The sequence below is a fragment of the Octopus sinensis genome, linkage group LG11, assembly GCF_006345805.1.
Source record: "Octopus sinensis linkage group LG11, ASM634580v1, whole genome shotgun sequence".
In the NCBI taxonomy this organism is placed as follows: Eukaryota; Metazoa; Mollusca; class Cephalopoda; order Octopoda; family Octopodidae; genus Octopus; species Octopus sinensis.
Window position 1 is genome coordinate 48,167,010 of NC_043007.1, and position 21,371 is coordinate 48,188,380.

The following is a 21,371-nucleotide window of genomic DNA, read 5'->3' on the forward strand; positions in this document are numbered from 1 at the left end:
CCAGCTTGGTCCTCCAACCACGACGTGACTTCAGAAATCAAGGCTGCATCATCTGGGAAACGCTTTCCTTTCAAAAACAACTTCATGGCTAGGAAGAGGTGAAAATCAGAGGGTGCAAGGTCAGGAGAGTAGGGGGATGGGGTAGGAGTTCATAGCCGCACGCCTGTGCTTCTGATCTGGCGACACGCGAGTTGTAGACCGAAGCATTGTCCTGCAGGAGGAGGATGCCTTTGCTGATCTTGCCCCACCTCTTGATTTTGATAGCTTCTCTTAATTTCCTCAAAAGTGAAGCATAATAGGCTCCTGTAATTGTGGTAGCCTTTGCCAGGAAATCTGTCATCACTACTCCGTCCTGGTCCCAGAAGACTGTGAGCATGACCTTGCCAGCGGAGGGCTGCACCCTTGCCTTCTTTGGAGGAGGTGAGTCACAGTGCTTCTACTGCATTGACTGGGCTTTGGTCTCTGGATCATAGTGATGGACCCAGGTTTCATCCTGTGTAATCAGTCTTTTGAAAAATTTTGACTCATCTTCTTGGCACATCTCCAAATTCATCCTCGAGCACTCGACGCGTTCTTGCTTGAGCAACCTGGGAATCCATCTGGCAGACACCTTTTGCATATGCAAATGGTCATGAATGATAGTTTCCACAGACCCGGTACTAAACTTGACCTCATGGGCTATTTGGCGAATAGTTATGTGTCGATCTTCCAAAATGGCAGCCTCAACTTGATGGACAGATGCCTCATCAATGGCAGAAGGGGGGGCGACCAGATCTGGGAGCTGTTTCCACAGAGTTCCAACCATGTTTGAATTCACGATGCCAGCGTTTTACAAGGTCATATGATGGGGCATCATCACCATAATTCAATTTCATTTCATCAAAAGTCTCCCATGGTGTGCGTCCTTTCAAATACAAAAACCGGATCACTGCTCGACACTCAACAGGCTCCATTTCACACTTGACTCAGTTCAAACACCTGTAAATCAGAAACCACAATTAGTTCAGAGCTGTAATTTGTCACTTAATCTATAGAGATATAAATAATTGCACATGTAAATTTTCAGCTAGATCAAACAACTGCAAGTGGGTCAGAGGCATTACTTATTGAACGCCCCTCGTACAAAAACTATCTTCCAAGTTAGCCTTCCTTTGACATTGCTGCACTTCTTATGTGTCCATAGCTTACACTGGGTACATCTTATAGAGTTTCTACCTAAACCTTTTCTACAGATCGAGCAGGGCCATCTTCCTGAAGACATTTGTGGATTGTCTACCTTCCTACTTATTAGTACTTTGGTTTTAGCTAGGTTGACTCTAAGGCCCCTCGATTCTAAGCCCTCCTTCCACACCTGGAACTTCTCCTCCAGTTCTGATAGTGACTCAGCAATTAGAGCAAGGTCGTCAGCATAGAGGAGCTCCCAGGGGCAACCTGTCTTGAATTCCTCCATTATTGCCTGGAGGACTATGATAAATAGGAGGGGGCTGAGTACTGAACCCTGGTGGACCCCAACCTCTACTTTGAATTCTTCTGTGTACATGTTGCCAACCCTAACCTTACTTACAGCATCCCTGTACATGGCTTGCACAGCCTTCACCAGCCATTCATCTATCCCTAGTTTCCTCATTGACCACCAGATAAGGGATCGGGGGACCCTGTCAAAGGCTTTCTCCATGTCAACGAAAGCCAGGTACAGGGGCTTATCTTTGGCTAGGTATTTCTGCTGCAGCTGTCTCATCAGAAATATGGCATCTGTGGTGCTTTTCCCTGGCATGAAACCAAACTGCATCTCGTCTAAGTTGACTCTCTCCCTAATCAGTTGGGCTATGACCCTCTCTGTAACTTTCATTACCTGATCCAACAGCTTGATACCTCTGTAATTATTTGTATCTCGGGCGTCTCCTTTACCTTTGTAGCAGTTTGACTAGTATGCTGCTACACCAGTCATTGGGTATGACTCCTTCGTGTATCACCTGGTTAACTATACGGGTGACTAGGTTATAGCCGACACTGCCAGATATTTTGAGCATCTCTGCAGTAATTCCTGATGGGCCTGGCGCTTTCCCTGTCTTCATGCTTCTAATTGCCTTAACTACCAAAGAATTGTCAACTCGGATGGCTGGTCCCTCTGTTGGGTTGACATTCGGCAGACTCTCTTTATCCCATTCATTTTCTTTATTCAGCAACCTTTCATAGTGGCATCTCCAAACCTCTCTCTTTGCATCCTCATTTAGCGCAAGTGAACTATCATCCATGCGGACACATTTCTCTCCTACCACATCACGACTCTCTCTCACACACTGTCTTGCAACACAAAATACCTCAAGTTTTTAATCCTCACGGCGCAGAACATTGGCAAATTTTTTCTTATCCGCTTCCCTTCTGGCTAAATAAACCTGTCTCCTAGCTTCCCTTCTGGCTGTCTGATACAATTCCCTGCTACCACCGTTCTTCCAGTCCCTCCAAGCCTGTTTCTTTTGTCTAATAGCCCTGTCAACCACATTGTTCCACCACCACGTTACTCTGGGTCGAGATGGGACTTTGCTCCATCCACAGATCTGGTCAGTGGCTGTCAGCAGATTGTCCCGTAGAAATCTCCAGTTGTCTTCCACATTAAGTGAAGCTATATCCCCTTCTATTTCGTCAAAGGCTTCGAGTAGTATGTCTCTAAATCTCTGTCCATTTGCAGGATCTTTAAGCTTCCAGACCCTTCTCCTCCAAGCTGGTCTTCTTCTGGGCAACCATTTAGCTCTGATCCTGAAGTCGCTAACTACTAATCTATGTTGAGGAGTACATTCTTTGCCTGGAAAGGTTTTGGCATTTATAAGCAGCCTTCTTTCCCTCTTTCTGGCGAGGATGTAGTCAATCTGGCTAGTGTGCCTGCCAGAACGGTAGGTGACTAGGTGAGAGGTGGGTTTCCTGAAGTTGGTATTGCAAACCATAAGTTCATTTGCATCACAGAACTCCAGCAGCCTGGTTCCCTCCTCATTTCGAGAGCCAAAACCGTAGCCTCCATGAACGCCATGGAAGCCCCCGACATGTCCATTGAAATCACCTGCCACAAAGAGAAGGTCACTGTCATTTGTCAACGAGGTAGTCCGCAATAGGGTGTCGTAGAATTGGTCTTTCTGTCCTTCCGGTAGCCCTGGTTGAGGGACATATGCCGAGATGATGGTAGCTGGCCTATGATGAAGCACTAATCTAATCTTAAGTACTCTGTCACTTACTCTGACTACCTCGATTACCTTATCTACCCATTTCTCCGCAAGAAGTATACCCACGCCCCCGACCCCGTCAGTGTTCCCTGCCCAGAAAATCTTGTACCTGTGTTCCTTGCCTGTGAGGAGCCTAGCGGAACCTCCTCTCCACCTTACTTCCTGGATGCAGCATAAATCCACATGTCTCCGTTCAAGCAGCTCAACAATCTCTCCAGACCTACCTTTCAATGTGCCAACATTGAGTGTGCCAACTCTGAGGGTGTGGGAGGTGTGGGCCATATATATATATATATGTTGTGTCTGATATTCAACTGGGTTATCTAACAGCAATTGTTTCTAATGTAAGTGCAACACCTGAAATTCAGAAGAGGTTAACTTATAACTGATAACTCTCCATTGTTGACTTGTAGAAGAGAATTTAAGACAAAGTTGACTTCCATTGGATTTAAACTTTGATCGTTGATAGTCAGAGGATGTACTGCAAGGCATTTTCCTTATGCTCTAATAATTCTACCAGCTCACTGCCAGAACATTCAATAATAATAATAATAATAATAATAATAATAATAATAATAATAATAATAATAATAATGATGATGGTTTCAAATTTTGGCAACATCTGAGTAGGGGTGAAATCGATTACATCAATCCTAGTGCTCAACTGGTACTTATTTTATTGATCCCAAAAGTATAAAAGGCAAAGAAGACAAAATTTGAACTCAGACCGTAAAGTGGATGAAATGCCACTAAACATTTTACCCAGTGTGCGAACAATGCTGCCAGCTCACCACTTTGTCAATAATAATAATGTAGGGAATGTGATACATTGAAAAGTGTGCAAAAAGTTGTGGCTAGAAAGAGGCAAGACATGGTATGAGCACAAACCATGGAGAGTGGCTGAGTTGGAAATCTGAAAAATCCTCTGAGATTTCCCAGTCCAAACAGAACAGGCACTAGAGCATAACAGACCAAACCTAGTGGTGGTGGGCATGATGCACCAAATGTGCTATTTAGTTGATGTTGCATGCCCCCTTGACCTACATGAATAGTGTAGAAAGAAGGCGAAAAGATAGATATATACAATCTTTTTAAATATAAAATATCCCAGCTATAGAAAATGAAGAAAGGGAAGATAGTGCCAATTACTGTTGGGTCCTTGGGGACAGTATCAGAAGGCACCAAGAGGAATATAAAGGAAATTGGAATAGAGTGCCCAGTAGAACTGTTACAAAAGGTTTGCCTCCGTGGCACGGCCACTATAATTAGGAAAATATTAGATAATTGAAAAGAACAGATAGCACGGTGCCATAGGCTGGGGGTAACTCCAGAAGTTACAACAAAACCTGAGATAAAAAGAATAAATAATAATATTCCTTTCTACAATAGGCACAAGGCCTGAAATTTTGTGAGGAAGGAGTAAATCAATTATATCAACCCCAGTACTCAACTGGTTCTTATTTTATCGACCCTGAAAGGATGAAAGGCAAAGTCAATTTCAGCGGAATTTGAACCCAGAACATAAAGATGACGAAATGCCACTAAGCATTTTGCCTGGCATGCTAACGGTTCTGCCAGCTCACCACCTTTATAATAATAATGATAATGATAGTGATAATGATAAAGTACTCTGTACTTGCTATTCCAACAACTACTTCATTATTTTTATCTATGGTACCAAAGGCATTTCACAAGAATTATATTTTGGTGTATATTTTATATGTCCTCTTTTAACACTAGCCTCCATAATCTTGTTCTCAACAATCTATGCCATGACCACTTGTCTAATAATCTCCACATGACTATCAAGATAGGAAATGAAGCAAGGGAAAAAGTAAGGACCTGTGCTGTCGGATCTGATTTTTTATCATGAAACAATCAGTTTTGGTTAGCAAGAGCTGGTTAACAGACATTATTGTTTATTTACTCCTTTGTCTCTTTTTGAACAGAAATATTGTCCACGATTATTCCAAGGAATAAAAGGCCACACAGCATGTTCAAGCAAATGTAGCAGAGTCATTTCCTCTGGTAAGTACCAATTACTAACTTCATTCTAATTATTTTACTCATTTTTACCAAGAAAATATTTTTGTTTTATGTAGGAAAATTCATGGCATTCTTAGAATTCTTATTATTGTCAATAAAAATGAGAAGATGTTGGATATAGCTTACTATTCCTAATAATTAGTTCCAACAAACAGAAATTAAACTTGTTTTAGATAAAGTTCAGAGTTTTATTTTTTTGTCCCCTTCAAAAATCTTATGTGAAAGTGAGACAAAGTGATAAATACAGGGGCTTGATCGGCCACTATCAATTTGTGTCAATGGCCATTGAGACACCAGGTGTTCTCAAACCCCATACTACCGATTTCTCCTGAAAAATAGGGATTATTTTATCAACCCCAAAGGGATAAAAGGCAAAGAACTCCACTACATTTGAACTCAGAACACAAAGTGTCAAAATGCTGCTGAGCCTCATGAGGTAGAGTGGCTGCTGCAGTGAACATTGCTGACCATTCTCTGGGGCAATGCCATCACAATCATTATTGCAGGGCTCGGCTGAGCACACCATTTGTTCTGAGGTGACCCATCGTCCTCTCTCCCTCCATCTTCTGCTGCTTTACCCCACCCCACCCTTTATTTTCTCTTCTTTCTTATCTCTCTTTTTTTCCAATTTCTTTGTATTTCTTTGTATTTTCCAATTTCTTTGTTTTCTGAGCTATTGATATAGGAAGTTGGTATTTTTATTTTAAGAAAAAATATGAAATAGAATATGTTGAGATTTGTATAATCACTTCCAGTGACCATATGAAGCCTTGACAGTCTTCATTTCTTATTTTAACACTGGAACAAGGTAGTAGTCTGAAATAATGGTATCTACAGTTATTTCATCATTCTGAGATGGCGATTCTAGAGATCATAGCATAAATGTATTCAAAAGTAACTAGTTAAACTCACATCTGTTGGCACTGTCCATAAATCACTGCACCAATATTTAACCTGTTCCATACATTTATTTCAACTTCAGGAATATCAGAAAAAGACAGAGAAACCATACTCCAGGAACATAACCAATATCGAGCAAATGTGACTCCAGCAGCCTGTTCCATGATGAAAATGGTATATTTTAAACATTTCTATAATGCTTAACATCATTTGTGGTGTAAAAATACTTTGACATCGTTGTTATTTCTCCCTGTTATTGTGATCATCATGACTGATATCTACATTTTCATCTTCGTCATCATCAGTTTTTATTTACACATATATATATAATGTGTGTGTGTGTGTGTGTACGTACAGGGTATGTCAGTCTTTTGCAATCTTTTCAATGAATTTAGAAAAAGATGTATAACTCATCAAAGAAAAACTGTATTTGAAAACAAATTGGTACAAATAATCTTGAGAATCCTTTTATTACACCTATCCAAGGAATTCACCTTTAGCATCAATGGCTACTTCAATATGGGGTCTGAAGTATTGACATGCTCAAATCAGATAATCTTTATCCATTTTGGATTGTATGGTGTTATGGGGGTATATCAAGGATCCATAGGTGGGCTACAATGGTTGCTATGGTCAGGGTGATGAACACCTTCTCAAAGGACATGTTTAGATATGCCTTCTGGGGCTCCGACCTGGAGCTGGAGCATTGCCTAAGGGAGGTGTACAGCCTGGTCTGGGAGGAGGGGCTTTGTGTATAGTATTTACATATATTATTTGTAATTATTGAACTATGTTGTTGTTTGTAATGGACTGTTAAGTCCAAAAATTGAAAAGTTGTAAAAGTTGTAAGAGGTTTAATACCTCGTTTTGTGTTTGGTTTTAAAGAACAATGTTTTAGAGTAGCAAAAGTCGGCCAATGCTTTTTGTCTTCTCCCATCCTTATCATCTTTCTTTCATTATCATTCATTTCATTAATGTCCTTGTCCAGCCCGCAAAGCTACTTTACTCTATGTGCTGCCTTTATGGCAAATATAATGAAATAAAGAAACTTGCTTCCCTACTACATGGTTCCTGTTTCTGTTCCATTGCATGGTACCTTGAGCAAGTCTTGTGAATGGATTTGGTAGATAGATACTGAAAGAAGCCCGTAAGTGCATGTGTGTGTATCTTTCTGTCTCTGTTTATCCCCCACCACTGTTTATCTTCCACCACATAACCACACCAGTGTTGGTGTGGTTATGTTTCCATTCCCATAACTAAGGAGTTAAGCAAAAAGAGACTGATAGAATAGCTACTAGGCTTTAAAAAAATAAATACTGGGGTCGATTCATTCAATTAAAGTTCTTATAGGCAGTGCCCCAGCATCGCCGCAGTGTAATGACTTAACCAGATAAAAGATAGGAGAGACAGCATGATAGAGGAAATAGGTAATGATAGTAAGCATGGGACAATGGTAGATTGAGTCAAATAAACAAGGGAAATGATGCATGTCAACAAAGAGTAATCAAAAATGACATGTAAGAAAGAGGGTATCAAGATGGAAGGATAGCAATAAAAAGTTTGGTAGAGAGAGAGAGGTGAGAGAGTGAGTTAATTTGCAAGATACAGGGTTGTATAAAGAGGGGAAATGGTTGTCAATAGTGACAGGAGAGCTAAATGTGTATGTGTACATGTATGTATGTATGTATATATGTATGTATGTATGTATGTATACATGTATACATACACATTTAGCTCTCCTGTGACATACATGTATGTTTGTGTGTGTACATATAAATATATATGTGTTAAAGTAGGGAGGAAAGGCAAACAATTAGTGAAGGCAGGACAAGGACATTTAATTTCATTTAATTCAACCTAAAAATTTAACTACAGAACAAATAGTATAAAAACAGTGCAAACTGGTAAAGAGAGTCTCTGACAGCTGTTTCTGTGATATCCCAGCTATTGGAGCCTTATATCGAGTGAAGACACAAGTCAGGTATTCCAACAACGGAGAAATATAGGCTAGATAGTGGAAAAGCTGTTCCTCATCAATGTTATTTGTTGTGGTTCATTATGTTCAGGAGGATCCAGCTAAATCCATCTGGATCAGGTCTTCTTTAGGTAAATCCATGATCAGAAAGAGTAGTACATCATGATGAGGAGAGGGAACAAATTGTTATGCAATACTCCATATTGAAGGAAAATGAAATTGAATGCTAGCAGATCCAGCATTGTGCATGGAATAAAGATAAATACTGGTGAGAGCAAAGATAAAAAGGTAAGAGGAATGCATTGGATGTACACTGTTCAGTGTATTGAAATGTAAAGGTGACCAGCTGGCAGAAGCGTTAGCACGCCGGGTGAAATGCTTAGCAGTATTTCGTCTGTCTTTATGTTCTGAGTTCAAATTTCACCAAGGTCGACTTTGCCTTTCATCCTGGGTGGGGGGCGATAAATTAAGTACCAGTTGTGTACTGGGGTCAGTCTAATTGACTGGCTCCCTCCATCAAAATTTCTGGCCTTGTGATTAGAGTAGAAAAGTATACTGAAGTGTATTCACTCCACAGGAAGAGTGAATGTAAGCAGTTCCAACATTACCTTTTCATCTTTGCTCTCATCAGAATATATCCGTATTCCATGCACAACACTGGATCTGCTAGCATTCAATTTCATTTTCCTTCAATATGGAGAACTGCATAACAATTCTTTCAATCTTCTTACCTTGATGTACCACTTAATCAGTCTTTCTGATCATGTACTCACCTAAAGAAGACCCAATACAACTGGATTTAACTGAACCCTCCTCCCCACCTGGACATAATGAACCACAACAAATATCATTGATGAGGAGCAGCCTTTCCACTGTCTAACCTATATTTCACCAATGATGGAATACCTGACTTATATGATGGAATACCCGACTTATATGATGGAATACCCAACTTATACAAAGCTTCATTAGCTGGGATATTCCAGAAACAGCTGTCAAGAGACTATCTTTACCAGTCTTGTACTGTTTTTTACCAATGTTGCCAAATGTTTAGATTGAATTAAATGAAATGAAATGTCCTTGTCCTACCTTGATTAATTGTTTGCCTTTCTTCACTACTTTAACCTATACTTACTGACTGAAAGTGAAGCCACCATTAACCGTTTTTTAACAAGACCTTCACATGACCACAACTTTAATTGGTGTTCTAACTGGGATTTAATCATTCAGAACGTATACCTAATAGTTTGAGTCATCGTGATCTAAACTCCTCATATCTTCTTTACATATATATATATATATATACATATATGTAAATGTGTGTGTATGTGTGAGTATGTGCATGTGTGTATGAATATATATATATATATATATATATAATATATATATATATATATATATATATATATTTATATATATATACATATATGTATGTATGTGTGTGTATATATATATTAAGGGCATTACTATACATAAATCTTAAAGTCAAAACTACCATAATAACCACATTGTACCAAACGCGAGGGAATGCAACTCTCGAAGCGAGCCTCCTAAAAACAGACTCAGTTGCATATCATATGATTTCGTAATTAGGGCACAAAATGCACTTTTTACTCATCAGTGTAAAAATGCACTTTTTACATAGTCAAGACATATAAAAATAAACAAAAATCAACATACCAGACAAGCACCACATGTATCCAGCATAGTACATAGAAATTGTTTACACTCATATATCTATGTAAGAGGTGGGCTTTTCGAATTGCATTTTGATTCACGTGTTTATTCAGAATAAAATTCAGTACTGAATATATTCTGATTAAATTTGCAATTTAAATATAGGATAAAATCTTTATAAGAATTTATCAAGTAGTTAGCATGAAAAACCTCATAAGGAAAAAAAATCTATTAACTATTCCCTATAAATATATTTATTTATATTAAGGGCATTACTATACATAAATGCCTCACACTAGGAGGGACTCTTAAAGTCAAAACTACCATAATAACAACATTGTACTGAACACAAGAGAATGCAACTCATGAAGCGAGCCTCCTAAAAGCAGACTCAGCTGCATATCATATAATTTTGTAATTAGTGCACAAAATGCACTTTTTACTCATCAGTGCAAGCATAGTCAAGACATAAAAATAAACAAAAATTAACCATACCAGACAAACACCACATGTATCCAGCATAGTACGTAGAAATTGTTTACACTTATATATCTATGTAAGAGGCTAACTACTTGATAAATTCTTAGAAAGATTTTATCCTTCGCCATGATAGATCGTTAGCCACTAAACACATTTTTTTTCTCTCCTAGTTTCTCTCCTAGTTTCTCTCTTTGTTTTTTCTGTAGAAGAGCGTAGGCTCGAAATGTAAAAAACTTTTTTCTATTCCTGAGCATTATACTAATACATCTGTTTGTTTTGTACACCACCTGTCTTCGTCTTTTGTTTTTTCGTAAACTCTCCCTATATATATATATATATGGATAGAACAAAAACAATAATTTAATGTAATAATTACCACTTTGTTTACATTACCATCACATATGTATCAATTATTTTTGCATCTTAGCCAATGCATCTATCTATATTCACATTCTGAAGAGATTTACTTAAACCAGTAAATTGAAGCGATCATAAATGCTACTCTCATCACTGCTCCTTCCTTCTTTGTTATCTATTTAATTAAAGACATACCAGTGAAAACCACGAGTTTCCCATTGTTATTATATCCATTTTCTTCTCCTATATATATGTATGCATGTATGTATATGTGTGTGTGTGTGTGTGTGTATAGAGTGTTAGGTGTGATGTACAGAATTAAATACTGAGAAAAAATGTCGTCAGAATTTTGGAAAAAAATCCTTTTATTTCTTCATTATTATTTTGTTCCTAACATTGCAGTACTGGGATAAAGATTTGGAACTAGTTGCCCAAGCACGAGCTGAAAGCTGTAATTGCTCCCACGATAAACCTTATTTCCGGCAAATTCCTGGTAAACTATAATTTATTTCTTCTCACAAGATTTACCACACTACCATAAAGAAATGGTTTTTGTCTAAGACAGTAAAGTGCCTTCAATATTTTGTTATTGCTGCCTGCATTCAAATCTAGCTATGATTAACTCTGTCTTTCATCCCTCCTATATTAATAAAATAATGCCAGTTTTAACCTGTATTGTTGTTGAATTTCCAGGGCTTGATAGGTATTTAAGACATGACCATTACATCGTTTTTCTGCCTTAATGTATCTTGGACTACATTATCCCATATGTCCTTGAATTTTTAAAAGAGGGTAAAATCTAATTTGAAACAGATGTAGCAACCTATTGTAATGGGTCAATTGACTATATAAATGCTTCTCTGCTGAGAAATATTTGAGATATAACATTGTCGCTACTGTTTAACCACGGGAAGACCTTAACCTTTCATTACCATATTTATTTTGAGATGCTCTGTGTTTCTTTCAATTATTTTAAATATAACAAAGAATTTAGTAAAATAACTTAGTTACTATTAAGCTAGTGTTAGGAACATAAATTGTGACTAAGTTTTGGTGGAAGATTTTAATTCAAAAAAAGTTTTGCTCATAAGGTTTGGATCAACCCATGAGTATAGAAAATGGCATTTGCCCAAGGTGCCATACAGCAGAATAGAAACTAGAAACTCATGATTGCAAAGTGAACTGTGTAATCATTCTGTCATACTGTGCCTACAATATGGAGGTAATGAGAAAATAAACCATGGATGTCTAGTGAGTGGACCAGAAGTGATGCCAATAGTCTCATTATGACTACACTTTCTATAATTATAGGTTAATTACTGTAATTAGTAAAGACCCCTTGGTTGATTATATCTTTCCTTTATCTTGCTCTGCCTACTATAGTCTAGTATCTGCTATTGGCATCACTTCTGGTCCACTCACTAGACATCCATGGTTTATTTTCTCATTACCTCCATACTGTAGGCACAGTATGACAGAATATTACACAGTTCACTTTGCAATCATGAGTTTCTAGTTTCTATTCTGCTGTATGGCACCTTGGGCAAATGCCATGTTCTATACCCATGGGTTGATCCAAACCTTATGAGCAAAACTAGACAAACTAAATCTAAATAGAAGCCCATCAGATGAATTGTAATTGTAATTCATAGGCCCGCCTTTGTCACACATGCAGTCACACTGATTCTGCCTAAGAATTCCATTAAGAGTACACATCACTATGGAATACCCAACCATATACATGCTTAATGCAAAGCCATATACATGTTTAATGCAATGAGCATGGTAATTTAGTTGGTCAAATAATTGAACACCTATGATTGTAAATTCTGACCAAGATCCATTTACCTCCCTATGATACAAGTCGACAAATGAACTGGAACTACTCGGGAGCTAACAGTTTCTTCTTAGGTTGGTACTCCACCTCTGAGTCTCTCTCATTTTTTCCCACCTTTATCTGTCATTATGTCTTTCTGCTTATCTGTCTGTCTGTCTGTCTGTCTGTCTGTCTCTCTCTCTCTCTCTCTCTCTCTCTCTCTCTATCCATCTATCTATCTCTCTGTCTGTCTATCTATCTATTTATCTATCATGTCTCTTTTAGCTTTTTCTGTCTTCCACTATGACACTTCTCTCTCACTCTCTTCTGCAACACCAAGCATTATTGAATTATTCCACATTGACTACAATCTCTTAAGATCTGACAAATAATTTCTAACATTGAGAAATATTTTTTTTCAGGAAAATTCCACACTGGTCAAAATTTAGCCAGACAAGTGGACAGTTGGGCAGCAGCCATACATTCATGGTATGATGAAAGGAAAAGCTTTACTTATGGTGTCACTAATGATTTCTCTAAAGTAGGACGTTATACAGAGGTAATGAATATTATTATTATTATTATTATTATTATTATTATTATTATTATTATTATTATTATTATTATTATTATTACTATTATTATTATTGAGTGAGAGAGCAGTGCATGCCATCAAAGTGACACTGGGATATAATATACGAAGCCCAGTATACCCATCATGACTACCCATATGATAAGGTTACACCAGGCACATGCATCACAACCATATGTGTGCGACATGGTGATCTCATATCAAGATAAACAGTATATGACCTTGCAGGTGAGGCCCAGTTAGAATTTTCTTCTGGTCGAGTAGCCCATTCCACTCAAAAGGTCCCAGAATAAGGGTTGTTTAAAGATGTTGAACGAACCACCCATGTTTCCACAGGTGAATTATCCAAACCTCCAAGAATTCCTTTCAACACATGGCTATGATGCTCCCCCACTACTTTTACTCATGATCAGAGATGCACATATCGTCAGCCACTAAGGGACATGCTCAACTGGTTAAGGTCAAACAACTGACATGCAAATCTGTGGTATTGAGCAGAATATTTGCTGTAGCCTGTCTTTTATACCAAGACAAAACAATGTACATGATAACACTTCCAATCAGTTAAGATCAGAAGCCATGAGAGCCACTGTCTGGGACTGCATCAGGGCGTTATTATTACTATTATTTTTATTACTATTATTATCATTATTATTATTATTATTATTATCATTATTATTATTATTTTTATTATTTTCTTGTGTTTGACTTTTGCTTTGTGTTTGTATAAGTTGACTCCAATAATAATGATAATAATAATAATAATAACTATTATTATTATCATTCATATACATTCAACAGATTAGCTTGTTGGAAAAGCAAAGAATCCTAACATCGGGCTACAAGTTGCCTTATATACCAAGAACCCTCCTATCAGGTCACAGCAAGTACCCTTAGATGCCAAGAACCCTCCTAAGTATCCTAGCTTTCCCTAATAACACTGTTTTCTGGAGCTGTATTAAACTGGGTTTTATGCCTATCCCCTCTATCCACATATTCAGATCTTTAGGGATAGTTCCCAATGCATCTATAACTACTGGGATACATTTTACCCGCACTTTCCATAGTCTCTATAATTCAATAGTTAATGTTATCATCGTCATCATCATCATTGGTTGTTTTGTAAGAAGCTTGTTTACCAACCACATGGTTCTGGGTTCAGTCCCACTGTGTGGCACCTTGGGCAAGTGTCTTCTGCTATAACCTAAGGCCAACCAAAGCCTTCTGAGTGGATTTGGTAAACAGAAACTGAAAGAGACCCATTGTATATATGTATATATATATCTATGTGTGTGTGTCTTTGTGTCTGTGTTTGTCAACCGTTACCACTTGACAACCATTGTTGGTGTGTTTATATCCCCATAACTTAGTAGTTCAGTCAAAGAGATCAACAGAATAATTACCAGGCTTTAAAAAAATGTCCTAGGGTCGATTTGTCTGACTAAAAATGGTGGTACTCCAGCATGGCCACAGTCACATGACTGAACAAATAAAAGAATAAAAGAATTATTTGATGTAAACTCTTAGCTTATTTTGCGGGGTATAATGAAAAGTGTCTGCTGTCCACATCCAGCAGACTAAGGTGACACTTGTTTACTGATCATGCTTCACTTTGCAGAGGACTCTCGCAGTTCCAGTCAATGATGTTTTTTGTAGGTGTTCTACCTTCACAATTGCACCAATCTTTTTCAGCCATGTTGGTAGTTGATGGCTGATACTTCCAAGCCTGCCAATTACTACTGGTATCGCGTCCACTCTTTTCATTGCCTACAACCTGCATATTTCCCACTTCAAATCACCATAGATGTTCAGTTTTTCTTCTTTCTCCTTGATTCTGTTGTCACTGGGACATGCTATGTTGATTATCATGCAAGTTCTTTTATTTTTGTTCATCAGAACATCAGGTTTCAGATGTTTCATCTAATGGTCACACTGAATCATTGATTATTATTATTATTATTATTATTATTATTATTACTATTATTATTATTATTATCATTATTGAGTGAGAGAGCAGTGCATGCTATCAAGGTGACACCAGAGTAAAATATACGAAGCCCAGTATACCCATCATAACTACCCGTCTGATAAAGGTACACCAGGCACATGCATCACAACCACATGTGTACAACATGGTGATCTCATATCAAGATAAACAGTGCATGACCTTGCGGGTGGGACCCAGTTAGAATTTTCTTCTGGTCGAGTAGCCCATTCCACTCAAAAGGTCACTGAATAAGGGTTGTTTAAGGCTGTTGAATGAACACCCATATTTCCACAGGTGAATTATCCAAACCTCTAAGAATTCCTTTCAACACACGGATATGATGCTCCCCCACTACTTCTGCTCATGATCAGAGATGTACATATCGTCAGCCACTAAGGGACATGCTCAACTAGCTTAGGTCAATAATATTATTATTATTTGAGTGAGAGAGCAGTGCATACCATCAAAGTGACACTGGTGTACAAATATCAGAAGCCCAATATACCCACCACTACTACCTGTCTCATAAGGGTACACCAGGCATTGGGGACTCATATCAAGATAAACAGCACATGGCCAAGTAGCCCATCCTGCTGAAAGTTTTCCTGAATAAAGTTTGTTTAAAGATGATGAGCCAAACACCAATGTTTCCAGAGATGAATTATTCAAACCACAAAGAATTCCTCTCAACACATGGCTATGATGCACCCCACCCCATCGCCCACTGCTCCTACTTGTGATTAGAGATGCATATATTGTCACCTACTAAGGGACATGCTCAAGCAGTTATGGTTAAACAATGAATGAGCAAATCTGTAATGTTAAGCAGAATATTTGCTGAAGCCTATCTTTTATAGCAAGACAAAACATGTACTTGATAACACTTCCAATCAGTTAAAATCAGAAGCCATGAGAGCTGCTGTCTGGTACAGCAGCAGGGCATTTGTTACTAATATTATTGCAAGCAGAGGACTTAAAAGGTATACATACACACATATATACATGCATGCATACATACATACATACATACATACATACATACTTACATACATACATACATACATGCATACATACATACATACATACATACATACATACATACATACATACATACATACATACATACATACAAGCATACATGTATGTATATATGTTTGTATGCATGCACGGGTGTGTGTGTGTGTGTATACATATGTATATAAATGAAAAAGAAACTTAATTCCACAGTAATAGAAATATAAAAGAATTGGCTTGGGAGTTCAAAATGCACCTGGGTCTTAAAACAAATTGTAAATTTTTTAAAAGAAGTCATTAAAGTATCATACTAGTTTCAACAATATTTTGTTTTTCAGGGGTAAATATAAAATATGAAAGAGGATAAAAGTTTAATAGAGAATGCACTGAAGAAAGTTCCATAACCATATAACATGCTAAAACCTATTGAACATTTGATTTTTTTTTTTTACATCTAGAGGATAATTAATTTAATTACCCCCACTAATTACAGCTGTGTGGAGTTAATGTAATAACCTCCACTAGTTATAGGTGTAATAACCATTACCAATATGTCTTTATTGTGTTTGTATTTTTTAAGATGGTACAAGCTAAGACTATAAGAATCGGCTGTGGCTTTGCAAAATGTTCAAGCATGGATTTCTACGTCTGCCATTATGGTCTAGAGTAAGTAATGCATTATATATATATTTCATCATGTCGAACCATTAATCCCTAAACATTTTTTCTCTCTCCATTTTTTTCATTATCTTTCTGTGTTTTTACTCTTAATTCTTTGTCAAAGAGTGTAAGCTTGAAATATCAAAGACTTTTCCGTTCTTCCCAAGCATTAACCTAATGCACCTGCTTGTTGTTCCCTCACCTGTCTTTGTCTTTTGTTTTGTGTAAATTTGAACTATATATATATATACGCACATGCATGTGCACATACACACACACACACACATACACACCTTATAACATATTAGGTTGAAAAGAAAAGTCCTGTTGCATTTTTTACATGCTCATGTTGAGAGTTTTCTATACTTCTAGTAAAAATAACCATTAATATTTACACTTGGATTGTTTCTTTTTCTCAGAAGATTACTTTATTCCATAGTGATTACATTTGTACTGATTTTACCCTTTTAAACTGACTTTAGATCAGACCCACATCAAACATGCTATATGAATATCTCTGAAACCTCACCAGTATATCACAGTACACCTAGGTATATCTAAAAGCTCACTAATACATTGCAGTTGACCATTTTAGCATCACTGCTCTTCCAGCTCAACTATCTTTGTATCAGGAACTTATATATGAGCTGATATAATATTGTGTGACATTCTTGAATATATTTACACTGAAGTGATATACTCCGGATGAACTCACAATATAATATCAGGAGTATGCCCTTACTTTGTGATATTCTCATTTTCTTTATAATATTAACAAGTGACTCTAACTGGCAAAATAATCAGCTTATCCGGGGTACAGATCTCCTGATGAACTGGCAGTACTGCCATCTACAGCATGGAAATATTCTCCTAATGAACTAACAATACAGACATCAGGAGGATGTATCTGCTCTGAGGTGATATACTCCTGTAGAACCAGCAGTACAGCCACCAGGAGAAGTATCTCCCTACTATGAAGATACATCATCATCATCATCATTACCATCCTCCTCCTCCTCATCATCATCATCATCATTATTTAGTGTTTGTTATCCATGCTTGCATGGGTTACACAATCTGACTGGAATTGGTAAGCCAGAGAGCTGTACCAGGCCCCAGTCTGGTTTGGCTTGGTTTCTATGGCTGGATGCCCTTCCTAAGACCAACAACTACACAGAGTATAGTGAGTGCCTTATATGTGTCACCAACATGAGTGTTTTTTACATGTCACCAGCACAAGTGCCTTCTACACGTCACCGGCACGAGTGCCTTTCACATGTCACTGGCCACGACTACAATTTCACTTGGCTTGACATGTATTCTCAAGCACAGCAAATCAGCAAAAGGACTCGATCACTTGTCATCGTCTCTGTGAGACTCAACATCCAAAGATCATGCTTCACCACCTCATCCCATGTCTTCCTGGGTCTGTTTCTTCCTTAGGTTCCATCCACAGTTTAAGATACATACTTCTAATACACATACATCAGGAGTATATCTCTACTGTGAGACATTTACTTATAATTGGTTTAAAACTTTTGCTATTTCTTGTTTAAAGCAATTTCATTATATATGTCTACCCAAGAATACACTAGCTGTTATGAAACACTATGCTCCCTGGAGCAGATATCAATCTATCATTGCTAGTTTTGTTTTTAACCCTTTAGTATTCAGGTTATTCTGTCAAATGTAATGCTTATGTAATCGAATTGTTTTGAATTAATCATGCAAAAATATTGTAGCATGGAAATTTTGAGGATGCGATTGCTTATTCTTAGAATGACATTGTAAGATAAGTGTGCAAGGCTAGATCCAGCCAGTTTGAATATAGAACAAGTAGAATATCTGGGCTGGATATGGCCGGTTTAAATGCTAAAGGGTTAAGGTACCAGAAAAAAAGGAAACTCCTTCTGCTATTTGGTTACATGCCTTTATATTCTGAGTTCAAATCCTCCCTGTGGCAGTCTTACATTTAAGTCTTCTGATGTTGATATAATAACTGTCAAACAAGTACTAAGATTGATTTGAAGTAGACTGTATCTTTGGAATTGTTGTTCAAGCATGACCTTAAAAATGAATGAAACAAATAAACAAAACCATATAGTAAAAATATATAAGGTTTTGCACAATAACAAAACATTCATTATCACAGAGAGAGACTCCTGCAGTATAAAATGATGATGTACCTATGCAAGGTGCCTAAAAGTGCAATATTAGAACCAACAACAACAGTGTAAACTGAAAAGATATGTGAGAGATTCTGACTGAAACTGGTCAATAGACTAATACTATTCTTGTAAGAGTATAAATATATCTTGTCATGGTGGTAGTGGTAGCAGTAGTAATAGTAGTGGTTGTTGTTGTTTTTATTGATGTATGTTGTTGCTACTATGGTTATAGTACTGTCTGTATCGCTTTTATTTCAGAGCAAGCTCAGTGACAAACATATCCCATCCTTATGAAGTATGTTCAGAAACTACATCCTTAACAGGTCTGTTAACTATACTCTCTGACACACATGCAAGTATGCACACATACACACACGCACACACACAAACACACACACACACACAACACACACACACACACCACACACACACACACACACACCACACACACACACACCACACACACACACACACACACACACACACACACACACACACACACACACACACACTCAAATATATTTCAAGAAGAATACGTGCATGTCCACACACTAATGGGGTAGAATGTGATCCAAAAAATCACAATTTAATCATTCTGAAGTGGTAAAATATTCCTTGATATCACACTTCTTTTATCAAAAGTAATCCAGTCTTTTTGTTGACACAGAATTCTTTAAGCTAACAATGTCTTTATTATAATGGACAAACATGTCGTATATGATTTTCACCAAAGACAGCATAAATGAAATAAAATGTGAAGATGAAACTAAAAAGATTCTGAACTGAATACTTGATTTTGCATGTCAGAAAAGGGATTTAAAAAAAGGTTTATTTTTTTATGTAAACAGAATAAAGTATTAGACAATCTTTCAGGGAAAGTACATGAAACTATTTGTTCAGCAATTTCTGTAAATATTTTTTATTTCATTTTTTTCTCAGTTGAATTGCTTATGTTTATGTATATTTGTGTATGTAAGTACGTGTTTACGTGTGTGTATGTAAGTATATGTATGTATGCGTTTATGTGATGTATATATATTTGTGTATGTATGAGTATAAACATATACATGCATATAGGTACAAGTATGGCTGTGTGGTAAGAAGCTTGTTTCTCTAACCCTCAATCACTCTGCATGGCACCTTGGGCAAGCAAGTGTCTTCTTCTATAGCCTCAGGATGACCAAAGTCTTGTGGATGGATTTGGTGGATGGAAACTGAAGGAAGCCCATTGTATATATGTATATATTTGTGTGTGTATGTCTGTGTTTATCCCCACCCAACCCAGCCACTGCTATTGCTTGACAACCAATGCTGGTTTGTTTATGTCCCTGTAACTTAATGGTTTGACAAAAGAGATCAATAGAATAAGTTCTAGGCTTACAAAGAATAAGTCACGAGGTTGATTTCTTCAACTAAAACCCTTTAAGGCAATGCTCCAGCATAGCCACAGTCAAATAACTGAAACAAGTAAAAGAAATATATAAAAAATACATACACATACATACAATTACATACACACAAATACAAACACATACATACACACATACACACATACATACATACATGCATGCATGCATGCATGCATGCATGCATACATACATACATACATACATACATACATACATACATACATACATACACAAAAGATACATAGACACAAGCGATTTAGCTGCAAAAAAGAAATTAAAGAAATGGAATTTTTTTACAGAAATTGCCAAACCAGTTTGACCTCTCATGTACTTTCTCTGAAAGATTGCCAAGTATTACAGTGGCATGGTTTGAACCTGCTATCTTCCCATTAGTAGTGCAGCATCATTATCAGTCCAACCAATATATAAAATTTCTATCAAACTGATTCATTGATCTATATGTCATTGGTAATATTCTTTTATGTTTCTATCATGTAGATTGTCAGGGTGATGTTTGTCTAAATGGTGGCACCATGGACCCTGAAACCTGTCAGTGCCACTGCACAAATAACACTTTTACATCTGAACCACTTTGTGGCAGTAAGTATACTTTATCTACATTGACAGTATTTAGTGGCAAACCTATACACACACACATATACACACACATGTACAAAGGTAAGTCAAAAATTATACACACTTTTGTTTCTGTGGTTTATTAAAACAAACGCTGGGGTTGAGAGATTGCGTCATTTTGTTTCTAAAAATACTTCTTCCAGCAGATAATAAAAATAGCTAAAAGGTTGGCTGGCTACTGGTGTATTTCTGATAGAATGATGTTGGTACGGCTTCAAGGTAAACTGTTTGACGCAGTAGTGATTCAGTGCTATGCTCCTACATCTGACAGTAATATTGAAGAGATAGATGATTTTTATGTCCAATAGGATGAGGTAGAGCTGCAGTGCAAATCACGTGATATTAAAATCATCATGGGAGATGTAAGTGTATGTATGTGTATGTATTATGGGAGACTTCAATGTGAAAGTTGGGGAGAGTAAAGACGGTGAAACTGTTG

The 21,371-nt window shown here is 37.2% G+C and overlaps 1 protein-coding gene across 4 annotated transcripts in view; it reads left to right on the forward strand.

Annotated features, from left to right (window-relative positions):
• LOC115217114 overlaps positions 1 to 21,371 on the forward strand; it is a 295,576-nt gene that overhangs the window by 263,998 nt on the left and 10,207 nt on the right. For all 4 annotated transcript variants that reach the window (XM_036507465.1, XM_036507464.1, XM_029786713.2 and 1 more), the window contains 7 exons: positions 5,165 to 5,243; positions 6,244 to 6,335; positions 11,053 to 11,143; positions 12,889 to 13,025; positions 16,640 to 16,725; positions 19,146 to 19,210; positions 20,795 to 20,896. In XM_036507465.1, the coding sequence (XP_036363358.1) occupies positions 5,165 to 5,243; positions 6,244 to 6,335; positions 11,053 to 11,143; positions 12,889 to 13,025; positions 16,640 to 16,725; positions 19,146 to 19,210; positions 20,795 to 20,896 (652 nt within the window). The remainder of the gene's footprint in view (positions 1 to 5,164; positions 5,244 to 6,243; positions 6,336 to 11,052; positions 11,144 to 12,888; positions 13,026 to 16,639; positions 16,726 to 19,145; positions 19,211 to 20,794; positions 20,897 to 21,371) is intronic.